The 21939-nt window shown below is 37.1% G+C and overlaps 1 protein-coding gene across 1 annotated transcript in view; it reads right to left on the bottom strand.

The window, feature by feature from the left end:
• Window positions 1-2427: 2427 nt before the first annotated feature.
• The window catches only part of LOC119788977 (calcium-binding protein 7), a 39141-nt gene continuing 19629 nt past the window's right edge, over window positions 2428-21939 (bottom strand). The window contains exons 2-5 of the mRNA XM_038293703.1: window positions 10005-10148; window positions 9115-9227; window positions 5900-6050; window positions 2428-3540 (exon numbers count right to left, since the gene is read on the bottom strand). Coding sequence (XP_038149631.1) covers window positions 3410-3540; window positions 5900-6050; window positions 9115-9227; window positions 10005-10148 — 539 coding nt within the window. The 3' untranslated portion in view covers window positions 2428-3409. The remainder of the gene's footprint in view (window positions 3541-5899; window positions 6051-9114; window positions 9228-10004; window positions 10149-21939) is intronic.

Genomic DNA, 21939 nt, shown 5'->3' with positions numbered 1-21939 from the left:
ACTGCTGCAAATGTGTTATTCTAGGATTAAGATTACCAAAACACAGTTGGCTGACTGTTGGTAGTGGACACAGGATATGTAAAAGGCTACTTATATGTGATAAACATGACAGATGAGACCAAAATCATGGCTCATATTTCTCTAGAAATGAGGTGATGGTGGGGGGCAATCTATAAATTCAGTGAACCCTTCAAAAAATCAATTGCATTTTATAGATTACAGTCTGATAAGTAAGGATGTCAACCAACACCGTGAAACCGAATCCAGAGCATCACATGGAATCACTTCAAGCTAAGCAAATGAGCATTTGGAAAATTGAAATTTATTTCCCAGATGACTTACATTGACACGGTTGCTATATAGGTTTAATAATCATATAACAATTAAATCAAACATCTTTGAAATCAAGCTGTTCACTTAGGAATTGATATTCAGTTTCACATTCTGTTGTGAAAATGGAATAGACAACATAAAAAAAATGATTGGCAATTAGCAAGACACACTCAATAAAGGAGTGGTTCTGCAGGTGGGGACCACAGACCACTTCTCAGGACCTATGCTTTCTGACTGATGTTTTGGTCAATCCTGAATGTTGGTGGCGCTTTCACACTCATGGTAGCATGAGACAGACCACACTGGGTCAGGTACTGCATCATCCAGGATGGAACATCACTGGGAGCTGTTAGACAATATGCTGGTGTGGTTGGCCCTGGGTACCTCCTAATGCAGGACAACGCTGGACCTCATGTGCCGGAAGTGTGACAGCAGTTCCTGCAAGATGAAAGTATTGAAGCAATGGACTGGCCAGCCCATTCCTAAGACTTGAATCCGATTGAGCACATCTGGGACATCATGTCTCGATCAACCTACCATCACGTTGCACCACAGACTGTCCAGCAGTTGGCGAATGCTTTAGTCCAGGTTTGGGAGGAGATCCCTCAGGAGACCATCCACCACCTCATAAGGAGCATGCCTAGGCATTGTAGGGAAGTCATACAGGCACATGGAGGCCGCACACAATACTGAGCATCATTTTGATGCTGCTTTAAGGACATTACATGAAAGTTGAAGCAGCCTGTAGTGTGTTTTTCCAATTAGATTTTGTGTGTGACTTCAAATCTAGGCCTCCATTGGTTAATAAATCTTATGTACATTGATGTCTTTTGTTTGATGTTGTCAGAAAATTAAATTCAAGTATTCAAATATAATATGTAATTCATTCAGACTCAGGAAGTGTTTTTTCGCTATTATATTAAGATTTATATGTGTATATGTATATATATATATATATATATATATATATATATATATATATATATATATATATATATATATATATATATATATATACACAATTTTCCAAGAACATATATCAGAAATACAGTACGATGAAAAAAATTTCAAGAGCTGTCTATTTGTCATTTTTTTAGTTATCCCTATGTATAAATGATAAAGAAAACACATTTTTATATGTATGTAGAAGGCCAAAAGCATAAAAGAAGCCAATAAAAATTCAAACTTTATACTTCAAAGTTATATCCCTTTCTAAAAAAAACAAAAATAATAATAGAGCTAACAAATAATGTTTCCCGTCTCTGTTAATATCTATACTATCACATTCTTATAAAAAAAATAAATGCATCCATGATAAAATATTTGTATACAATATGACTTTCAAAAAATAAATTCACTGACTTTATGAGTACAGTCAGGAGACATGTTAATTTTTTCTTACTGACCATGCGGTGGCTTCTCAGCGATTTTAGTATACTATAATCATCCAAATAATTCAAATTACGTTATAAGTCTCAAATGGTAGACATTTTGGACTCCTTGCATTTCCCACCTTTATTTAGGTAAAAAAAAAAGTTTCACCCTGCAAAAGTACAACTGCAGATAACGTTAACAATTTAAATAATGACTCTCCGGGTGACGTCATGCCATGTGACTTATGATCAATTTCAGATGTCCTTTTTTAATTGCACAAAATGGACAAAAATACATCACAAAAACGCATGCACATGAATCCAAGTCTACTCTAAATCAAATGCATATAGTGCTATTTTTTTCTCTGTTATTGCGACATAACCCCCAGATTTGCTTATCTCAAACGGATTTTCTCCTATCAAAATATAGAAAATTTATAACTTCTTCTATTGCCAAACTCTGTTGTTTTAACAGTTTTTAACTAGGTAGATCCAGAAGGCTGAAGAGTTGTCTTCACAGCAGGACACAACAATTATTTTACAGTTATTGCTCTGTAGCAATGCATACAAAGAAATGAACAAGTACATTCTTTCGTATTTAATTTTTTTACTACACATACATTGGTTTAAATGCATATCTTTAAAACAGTTGACATATTCTGAAGACGTTTACTGCCCTGTGGTCAAGAAAAGGACTGAGGGCCAGCCAAGGTAGTTAAGCAATTCCACCAGATATTTTTTTTTAACTAACCTGTCCTAAGTTTTTTTTTTTTTTTTTTTTATCCAGGTGAATTACCTACTTTCATTCAGCTGCCATCATCTTTTCACCACGTTGCTCACAGTTTTACCTTATTCATTGGAAACAGCACAGTGATGATGATTCATATATCATCAAGAAATGTTACAAATGTACCAAGACAATTGTTTAAATCCATGCATTTCATGCATAGATGATAGTACTCATTTGAGGCCTCCGAAGAGGAGTGTGTCAAGAGTTTGCTGTATGTCCCGCAGGTTTTTGGCTAGTCAACTGTCCGTTCAGTCATGTCTGTTCACCTTCTAAACTCTTCTCTGTTGAGTTTAAATTGAAGCCGAGCTGACTGTAAATGAAAAATCCATACACACTGCTACCTTCCAGCAAACCCTCTCCATGATCTTTGATCTTGCCTTGTGATTCTTATTCTCAGCTGATTTTGAACAATGTGGAACCACCCCACAACTTTCACTTCAGAGATTGAACTTAACCCCTTTCAGCCTCTGTAATACCTTTCTTCCAATGATCCGAAAGATTTTCAGAGACTCTGTTTTTTTCCATGACAAACCATGGTACACTGAACAAATACAAAACAAGATTGCCAACACATTTCTCTCATTAATGCACACAACAATATAACGCTACTCATTGCACACTGCTGATGAATAGTCATAATATCCTGGCGAATGATATGTATTGTTAGGTGTACTTTACACATTTCCATCTGTTTGTGTATGGTGTCCTCGTGTTTTTCAAGGTATCTTTTTGTCTTTACTGAGACAAATCCAAGTAATCAGAGTCATTGGTGGGTCCAGTTACACTGAAGTTATTTTTCGGCATGGTTTACAGTTCTGTGATTGTCACTCTTCTCAATATTTTAACTTTTTCTTTAGTTTTTATGTATCGTAGCCATTAGGGTGAAATCAAGGACACTATTGTTCCCCAGGTCTTACTTCATGCCACTTCGCAGCACTTGATTGGCTGCAATAAGCATGACACTGATGATGAAAGCAATGGCAAAGGCGCATATCAAGCTCTTGCGCACACAGGTTTGCTTGACTTGCTGGGTTGGGCTGGAGGCTACAAACAAATAAAAGACAGGAATGATAATGATAGATAAAACATGGACATCCAATGAAATAGCAGTGTTATTTAATGCATAAAGGATATCTGATAGTTATCTCTGATAGTTCAAAACTTATAAGTGATTAAACACAATGTTAAACTTACAGACTTAAAGTTAATTTTTCTATAGGTAAAAAGAACTACTCTGCATCTTAATAGATTTTTAAACAATATGTTTTCCAATACATGGGAAAAGAGCTTCTATAATGATCTGTAAGCTTAATATAAATCTCTCCCTGCATTGTTTGTTCCAAAAGTTTTTTTTTTTTTTTTTTTTTAGTAAAGCTCTGCACAAGGATAAATTAAGCATGGCTACCTGCAATAAACTCCACATTAAGAGGGGAATTACTCTACTGAGATTGCACACCCTCATTGAGTTGCATTTAATTGGTTATGAATGGGCATCATATTGGTGTTTTTTTGTCTGTTTAAGCTGCCTCTCTTGCACCTGCCCCTTCTTTTATTGGAGACAATTCATCTTGCTTGCAAGATTAGAGAATATTGATTGGCTGAAAGTCTCTAAAGCTTCCTTAGGATAAACAGAGAAATTTGGGTGAATGGAAACATCTTGTTTTGATCTACAATTCTGGGACTTTTGGTTCCGTTTAGTTTTCACTCTGGGTTTTCAGTTAGGCTTTGATTTTTACTATTCAGTTTTTATTGTTAATTGTTATATCTTTTTTGAATTACTTCTCCTGTTTTGTGCCATTTCAGTTATCTCACATTTAGTATTCCTTAGTCTTTGCTCTAGTTTTATTTTGTCATTTATTGTTTACAGTTATTTTTAAGTTATATTTCCCAGTTACTCATCATTGCTCCCTAGTGCCACCTCCCTTACCATGTGTACCCCAATCATACCCCAATGGGACTGTTAGTCTCCTCTCCAATTTATATAAACCCCTTTTCTGCAGTTTGTCTTTGCTGGATTGTCATCTTTATATCATGTCCACATAAGTTCCTGTCAGTCTCCTACTGTGTAGTCTGTTCTGGTTCCCGTGTTTCTTGCCTGATTACTTTTGTATTTAAATTACTGCTGCCTTTAACATTAAACCTACCAGAAACTATGTCTGCCTCTGCTTCTGATTTTGGGTCCAGCTATAAACCTCTATACATCCTGACACATCTACTTTTAAAATTTTTGAATGAAAAGTGGAAGTGTTTCAATAATAAAAGAAAAAAAAGACAAAGACTTAAAAAGTAAAGCCTTATCTTATAGAGATTAAAGGATTATCTTTTAATATATAATTTTCTTTTTATCTATAACTAATATGGTATGCATAGCAAAACATTTCTGGAATTATTTCTCATGTATTTTTGATATTTTCACTTTGACTGGGAAACATTTTGACTTAATTTTTCACATGTAAACATTATGACATCTATGATATCCAACCTACCTTAAAACATTTGTTTAGAGACTAAACTTTGCAACGTTTAGTAGTTTCTTTTTACATTTCTTTTTTTCTGCTTCACTGTCTCTAGCATCACTTGCCTGCCCACTCTGTACTACTCGGTTCAGGCTCAGTCTGAGATTACATTCTCATCTGCTTTGCTTTATGTAGATTTCCCCTAGAATTAATCCCTGTTGCAGCAGCTCCTTCCATAATCCACCTGAATTTCCTTCCATCAACTTCCTCTGCAAACTTTGAAACAGTAAACTATTTTATTACTTTCATGGCTGTTTGTCTCATTTTTTGTTCTGATCCATTGTTGCATCTAACTGCTCCCTTTTTCCCTCAACACAAAAGTCTTCCTAAATTTCTCACTTAATGTTGAAAATAAACTTTTCATGTATGCATTTTGATCCTTTTGTTGGTTCCACATTTGGGTCAAGACACATTTCAAAAATAAGGTAACTTAAGTCACTTAGAGAGATTTTACAGCCAGGTGTGAGGAAAAGTAATATATTACTCAAAAGAAAGGGAACACAACTTATCAATGAAGGCAAAAAAGAAAGGAATAACAATTTCATTAATGTGCTAAAGCTAATAATCTTTTTCTGTAGTTGAAAATAACATATGCAAGCCTTGATATTTTACTTCTACTATACTGTCTACTATTCATTTTATTTTAGGAGTTAAGTTAAAAACTTTTGACATATCACACCAAGATAAGTTAGGAAAGATACAAGCGTTTTGCCTAATGTTCAAAGTTGTTAAATGGTATATGCATAAAGTTATATTTCTGGATATTTTTTAAAATATATTTTAATACAGACAAGCACAGCAGGGAGAACTGTCCAAGAGATGTACAAAAAAGAGAAAACAAGAAAAGAGAGAGGGAGTTCGATGAAACATAGAGGATTACTACTTACTGTCAATATCCACCTGGTATTCCTCTGGGTTCTCTATGTGGTTCTCCTCGGTCATAATGATATTTTCTATATCTTTCATCGATAGGTGATCACAGAACGTGTCATACAAAAGCCTCTTCAGCTCCTCAACTGTCAATTTCTGCATGTCACACTAGAGACAAATATACACAAAAGTATTAAATATCCAAAACTACTATGGGCATTAGCTATCACACAAAGTTTACATGCACACACAAACACACTCTCACCAACCAACAATTACACGCATAATGCAAAAACACAAAAAAAGAAATCAACTGTGACCTTTTGTCTGCAATACAGAATAAATATATGGTGATAGTTTTTAAAATATAATTTTCCTGTAGTTACTGATCTTTATATTTAATAAATTTTTAGTGTCTAATGTCACTTTCAGTTTATTCCAAAAATTAATTATAATTAATTACAAAAGTAACATATGCATTATTCATATGTTCAGAATAGCTTGGGGTTATTAATAATCATTGTTAGTTTTTATGTTTTCTAAGTTAATTTGTTCAATATACAGTTTGAAAAGGTTATTGGGACAAACTAATATTTTATGAAGTTGTATTTTTTAAGTCAAGGTAATTGTTGCATATTAGACATAATGGTGATTACTGATGCATTCCCATGGCATGTGAAAATCAAGATTTTCTAATTCCCAGTTTGAAAAAAGAAATAAAACTCCCTAAGATCCAAATACATGAAGCTGAATATGAGGCTCAGTGTCCAATATTAATTACTGCTGTATAAAACACAAATTCAGTTGAGCATAAATAAAGTGTACTTTTTGTTTGTTTTTTTCCTCGTTAGAGTCCGCATTGCATAAAAGCAATGACACAATATTTTCAACTAATATTGATCATTCTGTGTTTTGGATAATGATCTTTATATTCGCAATTGATTTTGTCAAGTATCTGCTTTGCATTTTTGTTCTAAATAGCTATTTGGCACAACACGGAAAGGCCGTATACATTACGCCTACTGATGACTGCTGTGAATTATAAACAAGTGCTACTTTCTGTCTAGTCTGATAAAGATTTGCTTACTTTATGCAGCTACAAGGCTAAAGTTGTTGTGACCCCAATCTACTTTCTGATTAATATAGTTCATCTTTTGATCTCTTGAGGCATATGTTGCATGTTGCTATAAATTATTGAACCTCAATGTTGATCAATACATAAGGATACCAGAGATAGGGTAACTTACCTTGTACTAAAACAGCAGCACACTGCACCTTTTCACTACATACTTCATCCCATACAGACATATTATGCTAAATAGGGGGGCATTACCGGGAATACACACATTTAATTAACATGAAGACTAGTTTACATAAAGGGGGTAATTCCTTCCTGTTTGAACTCCAATAAAACCCCAACACATTTGTTATATACAGAAAAACCCATGGGCACATGCTCATCACTTGGGACACTTTTTAGTTACCATTTAAACAGAAATCAGCAGAAACTATAAACAAGAGGAAAGCATGCAAACTGAAACATGAGATACACGCATGGTAAGTAAATAAATATAGTAATCAAATGTTTAAAGAAATCTAGCATTCTGATCTGAAGATTATATATTTAACCCTTTAAAACCTAGACAATTAAACAAAAGGGAGATAATTCTATTTCTTTCAAATTATAGTTGTCATTGAACTTTCATAAATTTTGTATGTGTTAGATGATTTACTTGCATCATTTTTGATATGTTAAGCATTCGTGCATAATCTTTTATAGATCATCTGTGCACTGCATGTGTCTGATTGTTAAAGTCAGGGTTTTCAAGAACAAGAATATCAGACCCAAGATGCAGAGGCTTGCTGAGGTTTCAAAACTCATGTATCAGATATTATACATTTGGCTTTAAATGGTTAAATCATTACTGTTATAAAACAAGCTTTTTCATTATGGGATACTGTAATTAAATAAAGAACTTGTCATGTTAGAATATCATGAAAATATATATATGTTTTTACTGTAGACCATTTATTTTTACAAGCGATAGTATCTAGGAAAAGTCCCTCTACCCTAAAATAATTTTGTGTCAAATAATAACAGAACAGAAACCATATATTGGTTTTTATTCAGATAAAATATCCTGGTAAGAGCATATAGCATGCAAATGCAAGAGTATATAACATGTAGCTGCGTTTCCATCAAGTTTAATATAACTGAAATTTTATCAACTTATTTCAGGTTCTGAGTTCAGGAGGTAAAATATACAAAATATAGGTGAATTTAACAAAGACAGATGTTTTAAAACCTGTTTATGATGATTTTTTCCTTAGAGCTTATGAAAACATAAAATGTCTTGTAAGCTACAAAAAGCTACTAGACAAAAAAATAAAATGTGATTCTACAATAAAATCCTTTGGTGAATTCCACGTATTACTAAATAAATGGTTGATTTTGTTGTATGTGTTTCATCATCAGTGAAAACAAAGTTTCTTCCGAAAATGTAAATGTTTTATAAGTAAGCTTTTATTGAGCAATATTTACCTATTTGGTGTTCACATCATTTTAATGGTTTGTTGTGTATTTAATTGTTAAAGCAGCTTTGCTTAGAGTATGATATCAAACACAAATTTCCCTGTGGGGAAAATAGAGTGTACATCTATCTACATGTTCTAGCAGTATGTCATTATGCCCCTGCTTGGACATTGCATCTCCACATTTTTAAATCAGCCTGAGACAAGATCAGCGGTTTTGCATGAACATCTGTGTGAAAGTTAAGCAACACATGAAAAGTTAAAATGCTACATCTTTTTCATACTGTTTTGCTAGGTTTTATTTGTTTTTTCAATAATTTACTTTCTTCTCCCCAGTGCAGTGTGTGCACTAACAATTCTCATTGTTCACAAGTTACTGTGTGACGAATATGTCTCTGCTTTATAATACAGTGAGTCACTTTAATTTGCATGCTAAATTCACCACCAACCTTATGATATGATTGCCTAACAAGGTGTCTTTAAATAGAATAATAACTACTTTTTCTATAATGATAAAAAGCAATAATGTCATAAAGAAATAGCAATTGAATTAATGATCCAGAGAGCATGGCAATGAGCCAGCTCTTTTCTGAAGTTAGAGTATATAAATTATTATGTGTTGGTAAATGAGCAACACCTGAGACTGCCTAGTCAACACCTCTCCCCTTTAAGCTGGAAATCCTGCATGAATAATAAGTACCTTCCAAAAAACTGAGTCAAAATCAGTTCCGTTGAACTTGTCTGGCACCCCTGCTGCTGTCAGCTTTGGACCTAAAAGAGTTACAAACTCCTCAAAGTCCACCTGGCCATCACCTGCAAAAAGATGACATGGTAGTTGTGAGTTATCGTTGGTTTAGGTTCTACTGTGAGGCACTTGATTTATTATCTATAAAAGCAGAACACGGGTGAATAAGCTACACTAAAATATTTTCCTCAATATGTCATCCTTAAAATCTATCCATCTGAAGGACAAAGTAAATAAATATTTATTTAATAAAAACCAAGATGATTTTGCGTATATATGTAGATTTATTTTAAATTAATCTAAAAAAAAATCTCTTTTATAATGCTAAAAAGTAAATCTACAGAAAATGATCAGCATTGGACAGATAATCTTGCAAGGAATTTATACAAAATTAGTCAATACATGTATGCTGTATCAAAACCAGACCTGGAAGAATCAGTTTTTTCTAAAGTGGTTGTTAATTGCTAGTTTTGGGGGTTTGCTGGTTCTACTTAACAGGTAGAACCTGTAAAACTAACTGAATAAAGAAAATGGATTCATGTTCAAAGTTTCATGTTTTTTAACCATTTATAGCCCTTTATCCAAATTTATTTATTTTATTTTTTTTGTAAATTTCCAAATTACCCTAATATTTGACCTCTGTTAGTAGGCATTCTGATAAATAACTGTATTGGGCTGACCCCCTGCTCTGGTCATAAATGTTAATGAATTGATACTTTGGCATTGGTCACAATCCAACAAGGACAGTAAAAAGGGACCTGGAGAAAATCAGTTACATAAGCTACAGTAAGACATTAAACAGAAGGCAGTTTTACGAAACAGAAAATAGAAAGCAAGAATCTTACCATCCATGTCAAGTCTTTGGATGATGACCTCCAGCTCCACCTCGTTTGGCATGTAGCCCAGGGAGCGCATGGCCATTCCCAGCTCCTGCTTTGAGATAAACCCATTTCCATCTCGATCAAACACCTTGAAGGCCTCTCGAATCTCTGCAAAAAACACATGGATTCACAACAGCTCAGTTTTTGGTTCAAATCAGAGCACGAAGGATTCCAAAGACCCATTTGTTATGCTGCTTCAAAGCCTGAGTCATAGTTATATGGAGGTTGGCAGCTCAAGAGAACATATTCCAGTAGTTAACTGGCAGAAAAGAGGCAAAATAAAATAAGAACCCTGAAATCTGAACAATATAGTAGGGCAGAGCCCTCTCCCTTAGGTTGGGACTTTTTCATGATGAATCAACTCGTCCCACATATTTTGGTTGCCAAAATCAAAAAAAGAAAAAAAGGCTCTGCGGGGGGGGGGGGGGGGGGGGGGTCTCTGAGAGAGAGTTGGAAAGTTGGGTTTGCTGCTCTCTTCTCCTGCCGGCCACCTGAGACTCTTCCTGGCATCCCTGGTTCGCCCTTCGCCCTCCATGGGCGAGTTGTTGTTTTTTTTTTCTCTTTGGGGCGTCTGGAATCCGCCCTTGAGGGGGGGGGGCTGTCAGGATCCGGGGCTTTGCCCACCAGAGGGCGCCGTGGATCCAGGCTGGGGAGCTTTGGCTCAGCATGGACAGCTGTTGTCTATTTGCTGATTAAGGAAGCCTTTCCTATATTAGCTGAGTGTGACCTCCCCTCTGAGCTGGATCGTTGTGTTTTACCTGTGCCACCATGCCTGTCTGAACCTGCAACCTGTCAGTCTGTCAACTGGTTCCAATTAAATACTGGACTTTTAATCCTCCCTCTGTGTCTGTGAGTCTGCATTTGGGCTAGTAAAACCATTGCATCATGACAATAACATTGTGAAACACCTGGCTGACATTATAGCACCTATTCTTTGAAATACACCACATTCGGTTGTAGCCTTGGCACAGCAATAAACCATGCAATATACAGACCTCGGTACTTTATATGGCCATCAGTTGGTCTGAGTCCCAACCGCACGTATGCAACACACCCCAAACTAATTTCCCATCATTTTATGACCACCAGTGCCAAGAAAAAAAAAGGAAGAAAAAAAAACACTGCATCATATAGAAAACTTCATGAATTTTCTAACAAACTAGCCCCAGGAGAAATAATGATAGTTTGATTTCACTTGATTTCCCCTTTTTAGCTCACATCAGGGGCAGAATACAGTCAGAAAATGGCTTCCTAAAGATGCGTACCTCATAAACAGGGTCAATTTCATTAGATCGTTACCATGCTGAACCTCTACCCTGAATTGTTTGGAAATGTGGTGCTCAACTCTTCAGGATAAAACTTGATTTTTTTTTTTGCCAAAACCTGAAGGATATGGGTAACTTTTTTTAAAAGGCAGAGATTAACCCTAGATTTGAAGGAAGTTTATAATTTAACTCGAACAAACAAAAATCTGTCTGACAAATGAGAATCAAACCAGCGCTGTGCTTTTAACTAAATTTCTACAGCGCATTCAAACCAATATTCTGATGCGGCTTCCTCTGAAAGGAATTGGACAGTTGTTATTTGGATACATTAGCTTATCACTCTAGCAGTGCTTTGTCCGATACAACCTTCAATGCAACTGTCACTTGTGGTGAACTAAAGAGGATTGATTATATTAGAGCACTAATGATGTAGAGAGACTTAACAAACAGAATGATCAAAGATCCTTTACTCTCTATGTGATTTGCTACAGGGGTAGACAGCCTTTCCACCTCCAAATTCAATGAATGTACTCTTTTCCAAAATATTCACTGCAGTAGTGCACAAGTGGGCTAAAGATATATTTTACATTCATTTTTAAATACTGTATATTTGCTAGAGTTTACAGTTTGTGTGATGGGTACCATGCTGCACTTTTAAAGCGATATTAGGTTTTTGTTCAAATCCTTTATGGTTAATAAAGCTTAAGATTTAGGTTTTATATACAGGTACATGTCCTCTACTACGTTTAAATACCTCTACTGCATATTTAAAAATAGACTGGGAGCAAAACTGAGTATGTTTGTGCTTTATTCATGTATTTATTACAAAGTATTAATCAAACCTGGGAGCTGGCCGTGAGACAGACACATCGCTGATGACACAGGGCGCTGATGATCACTCCTCTGAAACAGTTTATTGACGCATAAATTAACTTAAAATGCAGAAATCTGCTGGCAGAATATGTTCGCTTTTATTTTCCTGGTGCCTGCAGTTTAGATTATTTAAATGAAAAACACCTACCAGCGGCCGTGGTGAACCGCGAGGAGGCGACAAAGCCAGAGGCTGCTGTTGAATGGGTACATGGGGGTATGTGGGGGTCTGAGCGGCACCAACAGAACTAATATTGGAAGGCAGGATGGTAATCTGGATGAACTGACTGCAATGATTAAGTTTTCAGGTGGACTTTCCCACTTAAAAACATATTAAAACTTCTTTATTCCCACTGATCACAGCAAATATAGCTGCGAGGCAAAGAAAGGATAGAGTAGCTCCGCCCAACGCGCGTCCTTCACACTTTTGCACCGCGCAGCCAGAGCAGCAAAGCTGCTTCAGCCGCGCATCAGAACTAACTGGTACAAGCAGCAAAAATTAAGCAGCAGACACGATTTTGCTGCTCTTGCTGCATCCGGTGTGAACATAGCATTACTTTGAACGGCCGGTTCACACCAATGTCGAGCGGTTGAAGTTCCTTTGTCAGACCTCCCGGAATAAATAAAATGTACAATAATATAAAATATACAATACGATGGTAATGGCAGCAGAAAAATTCTTATTATTATTTTTATTAGCAATTATGTAAGATATATTTGTAATAGTAACAGTGCAAAAGAACAGTAAATAAATATAGTAATAATAGTAGAGCAGGAGAAAGGAGACAGTCAGTCTATGAAAACAGACACGCACAAAGACTGTCTCGCTCTCTGTCTCTCTCTCGGTCTGTCTGTCTGTCTGTCTCTCTCTGTCTGTGTCTGTCTTTCACAAACACGCATCCACGCACATGTCCTGCTTTAATCCAGCTTCTGACGAATGGAACTGGGTCGAATTTGTCCAGAGGAGGTCCGTTCAGGTCTACAAACAGGAGTGAAGACCTGCTGTCTTGGCGCAATCTGTTTCGTGTCTGGTTGCCTATGTTATTAAGTGCGGAAAAGCACATGGCTAATTTGCATACACGAACAGGATTGGCTGGCTCCACTTGGCAAAAAACAGAACATATTTGTGAATAAATGTTTTGAATTTTAAATACTGGACACGTTGAGCTTAAAAACATTTTAGTGACCATTAGTGACAACAAAATATTTTATTTTTCATTTTTTTGGACACAATTTAAGACCCCTTTAAATTTAGCTTTGAGTCTTTCAGGGGGTCTCAATGTGTTAATCGGGGGGGTCGAGGCCCGGACCCCCCCGTATTTCGCACTTTGCATAGGGCGCATCGCACTATAGGGCGCGTCGCACATTTTGAGGAAAAAAAAGACGTTTATATGCGCCTTATAGTCGCGAAAATATGGTAAACAAAAAAAAAATTCTGTTTACTGCTGAAACGATATTGAATAGAAATTAAGTTCAGTTGCTTTTAAGTTGTTAAGCAGTTGAGTTGCTTTTCTTCTTGAAACAGCAAACCTCTGAGTTCTCAGCCACCATCCACCTTCTCAATTCAGAGGACTCCATTCAACAGCCCCTTTCCTCCCCCGCCATCTTGTCCCTTTCAACATCACAGATCAAAGTGCGAAAGGCTGCGGGTCAAGATGACAACAGCTTTAGACCTTTGAAATATTGTGCAGTTGAACTATGTGGCATAATGTGTGTTACATGTTCAACTTAACCTCTTACACCCTAAGGGGGTATAAATAAATTTCTGCCTGACAAAAACACACAAAAGTAAATAACTTATAGCCTCAAAGCTATTAGATTTAAGAAGAAACTTTTGGTACGTCTGTAAAGGTAAGATGTCATAGAATGGTTTTCTGGTGTCAGCACCATTGTAGCTTTGACCCTGCCTGAAATATTAGGGACAAAATACAAAATATTTTGCATTTTTTGAACCTTGCCAAAATTTTCTTTGAAATAAACATTGCAAAACACTACCAAAATATTATTTATAGCACAAAAAAGTAGTACAGACTTTCAAATCTAAATGTTGTGTAAAAATGTACCAAATTTGGACTCAATCAGATTAATCATATTTATTTTAGAATGGTATTAGTGAGAAATTTCTTAGGCAGAGAGGCCATTTTGGCACATTTATCTATAAATGTCACCAAACTCTGCCAAATATGTTTTTTACATCAATACTGGGGGTTTGGTAAAATTACCAGGTCATGTAGCAGCTGGACCCGCCGGTGGGTCCGTAGGGTTCTAGGGGTTAAGCCTGAAGCTGAGAAAAGGAATACCTCATGTGGCACTGATGCCAAAGACAAACTATTCAAAGTACCTCAGCAGCTATACCCCTGACTGAACGGTTGGTCTTATACCATCTACCCACTCTAGTGAGAACCTAATTGGATCAACTGCAGTTTGTCTACCGGTCTTGTTGAGGTGGATGTTGCAATCAGTTCTGACTAAATTTGAGAAACCTAGAAGCACTGTGAGGAACATGTTATTTGATTTCTCCAGCGCTTTTAACACCATATCAGCAGGGGCATTTAAGGGGAAGCTGGACTGGAGAGCCCCTTCAGTGGCTGACTGCTGCACCCTAAATGCATTAAGAATTTTGCAGATCCTTCCTCTCAGCAGCTGGAAGACTGGCAGTGCTTCCAACAAGCTGAATAAGTTTTTACATTCAAGCTGATTTTACAGTTTCTATTCTTTGTCACTTTAAATAACATGCTGCTGCCGTTTTGTACATCTCTATTGTTGCCTCTATGGCTTATGTCCACTTACTGCAAAAATGTCCACAGTAGTGTATTTTGGGTTATTTATTTATCCTTCAATGTTTTTTTTTTATCTTACTGTACATTATTTGTATTTTTGTTTTTAAAATTTTTCCACTATTCTGTTATTATTTTACACGCTTTTTAATTACTATATCCCGGCGACATCTTTATGATGCCTGTGCTTTGCTTCATGTTACATCATAATTTTCTCATTTTGAAACAATAAAGAAATATTCTATTCTATTGTATTATATTCTAAAATGAAGGGCTAAACATTGTGTGACTACAAAAAAAAATGCAGGGAGGTATGTAGCTGAAAAGAGCAGTCATGTAGGAAAGTTGAATTAAAATTCTTGATTGAAATTACTGTCTTCTCTAAGTACACTACTAAAAACGTATCAATTAAAGTGTAATGCTCAGGAGACTTCATCAATCCAGCTGCAAAGCTGAAAATCTTAGAAGTAAAATCTGCACCTGAGAACCAGATGTCAGAGCTGCAACAAATAGATACGCCTCAAGCCCCAAAACACAGTGTGACAGTGTGAGAATTTTTTTCTAAAAAAATAAAAACCTAAAATTAGTTTTTCATTCATTGCAGCAGCAGAACTCTGGTAAGGTTTTTTTTTTTTTTCCATAATTAAGTATATATGTCATGATGGGTTCAGAAAAGCCCAATATGCAGAACACAACGGAGACAGATGAAAAGTTTAACAATGTTTATTTGAGCACAAGCACATGGAATTAAACACTGGAACTGGTTAAGGCCTGGGGGCAGGTTCACTGGAGTCTGTAAGGATGACAGTTCAGTTAGCTCTGGAACTGAGGAGTTTGAGTTTGAGAGTTTCTGAAGAGTACCTTGATGAGTCTGGGTTTTACTTTGAGAGAGGAACTGGTCCAGAGACTGTTTAGTTCAGCAGAGTCCAATAACCGCTTCAGCGTCTTACTTCTGACTTGAGGGCAGACCTTGGTTTGGGGTTTCCAGCTCTTAGCCAAGAGCTGCATGGGAATCCAGAGAAGAGTCTTCAGGTTTGGCTCAGAGGGCAGGCTCGGCAGGTTAAGCTCATCCAGAGCTTACAAGGGAAACAGGATTCCTGAAAGCAGAGACAAGGAGGTGTTAGACTCTAATCTCATCAGAGACGACAAAGATTCTCAGGTTATTGCTAGGCTCAGGTGCTAACCAAACTGGATCAACACTGCGGCGTTGAGGCAAGGTCTGAAGGCAGGTTATATAGGAGAGGATCCTCTGATGACGAGATGCGCCTCAGGTGTGTTGGAGGCTCAGCTCAGGAGGATCCACGGCGCACTCTGCTGGAGAAAGGTGGTACAGCTCCAGATCCCAACAATATATCCATGGAACATTATACAATGAGCAAAAGCTTTCTTGGCAGTTATGTACTACAACAGACTAAATTAGAACATGAAATTTATTTTTTTTTAAAGTTGAAGAGATGGCCAGCCATTTTTTTTTTATTCCTATTGGTACCGTATAAATCATTTAATTCCTCCAAAGTTTTTTTTTTTTTCTTTAGGATGAATATTATTTTACTAATTTACAATACCATCATATATACCTGGGGTCCTTGACACTTCTGATTAACCCATTTAACATTAACATCCACAGAAACAAGGCGAGAACTTCCAATACATAGTACATTTTGGGAAAATAAGCTACATGCTTATAGATGCATCACCACTGAAAAACGGAGGTGTCATTGTGCTCTTCTAAAATGTTTTACTTGTAAAGGGTCAAATAAAAAGCCTATTTCAAAGATACTTTTCAGTAGAAAACTCAAAGAAAAAATGTCTCTTTAAATTACATCATGCAGACTACTTCTAAAAGAAACAAGGTAAAACAAACTCTCTCTGTAATAGTAATTTATCTCCACCCCCCTTTTTATAACTCAACCTGTAACATACATTTTAAATATCTTCATCATTGACCAATGTCTTTTCTCACTCCATTATACACTCACCGGCTACTTTATTAGGTACACCTGTCCAACTGCTCGTTAACACTTGATGTCTAAGCAGCCAATCACATGGCGGCAACTCAGTGCATTTAGGCATGTAGACATGGTCAAGACAATCTCCTGCAGTTCAAACCGAGCATCAGTATGGGGAAGAAAGGTGATTTGAGTGACTTTGAACGTGGCATGATTGTTGGTGCCAGAACAGCTGGTCTGAGTATTTCAGAAACTGCTGATCTACTGGTATTTTCACGCACAACCATCACTAGGGTTTACAGAGAATGGTCCGAAAAAGAAAAAACATCCAGTGAGCGGCTGTTCTGTGGGCGGAAATGCCTTGTTGATGCCAGAGGTCAGAGGAGAATGGCCAGACTTGTTCGAGCTGATAGAAGGGCAACAGTGACTCAAATAACCACCCGTTACAACCAAGGTGGGCAAAAGAGCATCTCTGAACGCACAGTACGTCGAACTTTGAGGCAGATGGGCTACAGCAGCAGAAGACCACACCGGGTGCCACTCCTTTCAGCTAAGAACAAGAAACTGAGGCTACAATTTGCACAAGCTCATCGAAATTGGACAATAGAAGATTGGAAAAACGTTGCCTGGTCTGATGAGTCTCGATTTCTGCTGCGACATTCGGATGGTAGGGTCAGAATTTGGCGTCTACAACATGAAAGCATGGATCCATCCTGCCTTGTATCAACAGTTCAGGCTGGTGGTGGTGGTGTCATGGTGTGGGGAATATTTTCTTGGCACTCTTTGGGCCCCTTGGTACCAATTGAACATCGTTACAACGCCACAGCCTACCTGAGTATTGTTGCTGACCATGTCCATCCCTTTATGACCACAATGTACCCAACTTCTGATGGCTACTTTCAGCAGGATAATGCGCCATGTCATAAAGCTGGAATCATCTCAGACTGGTTTCTTGAACATGAAAATGAGTTCACTGTACTCAAATGGCCTCCACAGTCACCAGATCTCAATCCAATAGAGCATCTTTGGGATGTGGTGGAACGGGAGATTCGCATCATGGATGTGCAGCCGACAAATCTGCGGCAACTGTGTGATGCCATCATGTCAATATGGACCAAACTCCCTGACGAATGCTTCCAGCACCTTGTTGAATCTATGCCACGAAGAATTGAGGCAGTTCTGAAGTCCAACCCATTACTAGCATGGGGTACCTAATAAAGTGGCTGATGAGTGTATAGGCCTTAAATAAAATGGAGATATGCACTCTGCAACAGTGACTGGATCCTAATTGGAAAACTGCTTCTTTTAGAACATTAATCCAAGCCAATAGCTGTAATCTTGATCTTTAGATTATTTCCATTTTTACATTAAGAGGAACAATTATTCTTATATTACATATGTCCTCTTTAATTCCAAGTTAGACATCATGTGTCAAATGACTTTAAGAAGGTTTTACCTCTTTTCGAGTCTTATTTGATTCAGATCATAAACACATCAGGTGCCCTGCGACCCCCCATACCACCACCCACCCACCCGCCGCCCTCCCAGGCTTTAAAAGCACCAATTATCAACACATTATTAAGAAAAAGACAAACTTTGACGAATTCATTCTGCACAACTACAGCCCCATCTCAAACCTCCCCTTCATCAGTAATATTATTGAACAAGTTTTTTCAATAAACGCCTTCTTAACAGAACATAGCTGCTTCGATATCATCCAGTCAGGCTTCCACAGTCCACTGACAGTACTGATTACTGCAATTTCTTCAATTACATCAGTATAAATTCAGACTGTGGAAGAACCACAGTGCTGGTATTATTGGATCTCAGAGCAGCGTTTGATACTGTTGATCACTTAATCTTTTTAGAGTCCAAACTAGACTAGTTTAAATCCTACCTAAAGGACAGGGACTTCTATTTGTCATTAAGGAGCTTTAAATCAGAAACCAGAAAAACATAAGGGTTTTCTACCATTAAAAAATCCACATGCTCATTTGGCTCAGATTATAGCAAACAACACCATAAGTCACTGTAACAATGCAGACAATACACCACTTAACATCACAGCATCACTAAATGATTATAAACCCATCAGAGCATTGGCTAGATGCTTAGATCAGCTCAGTACGTGGATGCTCCATAATTTTCTCCAACTGGATAAAAGCAAAACTGAGGTAATAATCCTGGGACCAAAGGGGGAAAGATCAACAGTTAGCGTACAGCTAGAAACCACTGACTGGCCGAAATCTTGGTGTCATGATGGACTCAGATCTGAAATTTCAGAGGCACATAAAGGCAGTTACTAAATCACCCTCACATGACAAGAAGAACATTTCGATGATTAAAAGACTAATGTTAAAACTAGACAAACTAATTCAGCATTTATCTTTAGTAGAATTGATAACTGTATCAGTGTCATTATAGGTTTGCCTTAAAAGTCTGTCAGACAGCTGCTCCTGATCCAAAAAGCTGCTGGCCATGTTCTCAGTAGAACTAAGAAAGTGGAACACATCAGCCAGGTTCTGAAGTCCTTACACTGGCTCCCTGTAGCCCAGAGACTAGACTTGAAAATATTTCTGTTAGTCTATAAATCACTGAATGGATGAGTGCCAAAATAAATGACAGATTTGTTATCGGTGCAACACCCTCCCAGACCAAGGACTTCTTCTAGTTCAAGCCTACTTTGTGCACCCAAAACTAGAACCTAACATGTTCCTATGCTCCACTTATCTGGAACAAACTTCTAGAAGACGATAATAGTAGTGATCACCTAAGTGGTTTTAAGTAAAACCATTTATTTAGAACTGCCTTTGACTGTTAATGTTAAAATGTTAACTGATGTATTATTAGTTTAAGGTCAAACTGTTTTTGCTTGTTTTACTACCTGTTTTTAATCATGCATTTATCTTTGCTTTTATTCTGCTTTTATGTTTCTTTTATTTTATTAAGTATGTTTTTTAATGTACGGCACTTGATTTATACTTATATTAAATACTTACTATATAATTATATATTTATACTTATATTGAATTGTGCTCTATAAATATACAGTACTTCCCTTGCCTTATTGTTTGATTATTATACTTCAGTAATATTCAACAGACTCATGTAGGCATGCATATCTAGCAGGTCCAATTTATTTCAGGTGCTCCTGTACACATGGTTCTCATCCAGGTGTGTAATTTGCAGTGCAATTGTTTTATTTGAATCTGGTACAAAAAAAAAGACAAGAAGTTGGAAAGCTCACTTGTTATCAAACTGAGATGTTTCATTGTGTTGGTATTTGCCCCTTTTTGATATGTACCAATCTTGCTCTACTCGTTCTGTCCTTGGATGATGAAGACAAGATCAAGTATCTAATATCTGCTAACTGGTTGTTCTTCTCAAAATAAGGATAAAATTCCTCATTATTGTTTTCTAAAATCTGATCCAAAGTTTCTCTCAAATATCTGCTCATATTGTCACCCAGTCATTGTTCTCAGAGTGAGGAGTGCTAGACAAAGAACAGGCTGTGTATTCAGGATCTGTGTGAAGATTCGATACAATAGTTTGGAGGGTGTGGTTCATGTGGAGGGATCAGCACAATAGCATTGTACAAAATGGTTTATAAAGACACCCGTCTGGTCCATGTAAACATATGAAGCTTTATTTCATCAAAAATGTTACACAAGAAAGGATAGGTACATGGGCACAGGAAAAGGAACAAACGGAATAGCACTGAACAGCATCAGCGTCAAAGGTAGGAACCTCTGCAGGAGAAGAAAACAGGTTAGTGACCACTTCTAACTGACAGAAGATGATAAAGAACATGTGAGTCACTAACATGATCTTATAGTTCAGTCCGAGGCCAGAGGAAGAGGTTGGTTCCAGCTGGTCGGCTGCCAACAAGAGGTGTTGCACTGTACCAGAGAATTCCAGACAATGAAGTATTGGAAGTCGGAGGACAGGTAGGAGATCAGAACCGAGCAGACGAAGGTAGGAATAATATTCCAGAGGGCGAAGCCAAAGCTGGTTTTGATGACGATGATGTGCTCTGTAGTCTGAGTCAGGATATCAGAGGTCCAAATAGGTCGCAAATGGAAATCCCGAATGGAGTCAGGAAACAGTCCAGGTTCGGTTCACAGACAGGCAGAAATTCGGCAGGATTCCAAGGACAGGTCAGGCAAACAGATTATAATGGGGACAGGCAGCCTCAGATGTCCAGAGGAAGACTGTGTCAGCATCAGCCAATTGAGAAACACTCAGGTAAGCTAGATAACTTCTCACCACAGGCTCGAATAACCTGGCACTGATGACTGGTTTGAAGGCTGGTTAAATAGAGGATGAAGCAGGTGAATCAGATGAACGGTAATGAGAACAGGGCGGATATAAGCAGGTGAGTTAAATGAGTAATCAGACCAGACATCAGTGGCAAGAGCAAGATCATGACAGGGTATGGCTTTTCTTCTGATAGATGATTATATATTGTGGATTCCCATCATTTCATATTGTATGGCAATCAGTTTTGGTTGTGAACAGTACAGTGAGTTTAACAATTTTGACTAGGTTAAAAGTAATTGAAAATGTAACTTGTTTTTGACTGTTCAAATGCTTATCATGGATAACATCAAAACACACTGAGGCAGATGTAAAAATAACTAATTATAGGTGTAAAACAATTAAGACTGGTCAGATATATAACCCAATCATGACAGGAAGGTTAAATTAATAAACCATTGCTATTTGAATCTTACAGTTTTTATAACATTTTACCTTTGCTGAATACTTCATCTTAATCTCACCCTCATATTTTTCAATCCATAGTATTAACTAATTGTACTCATGTTTTTTATAGAGCTATTAACGACTTCTGCTGTAAGATCTTCTAAGAACAATGGTCCTCCCTGGAGGTTTGAATAATGATGAAGTATGCAGTTCTTACTTTGATGTGTAGATGTGCTCTATGGCTTTCAGAGGTGCTATACCACCCATTCCCAGATGATGTGATTCAAAGAAGGATAAAAAGTTCAAGAAGAAAATGACATAAAGGGGTCAAGCA

This window comes from Cyprinodon tularosa, unplaced genomic scaffold (assembly GCF_016077235.1).
Source record: "Cyprinodon tularosa strain WSP-4 unplaced genomic scaffold, ASM1607723v1 ctg109, whole genome shotgun sequence".
Lineage (NCBI taxonomy): Eukaryota > Metazoa > Chordata > Actinopteri > Cyprinodontiformes > Cyprinodontidae > Cyprinodon > Cyprinodon tularosa.
Note: the sequence above shows the minus strand (reverse complement) of the source record. Positions and strands in the feature narration are given on the sequence as shown.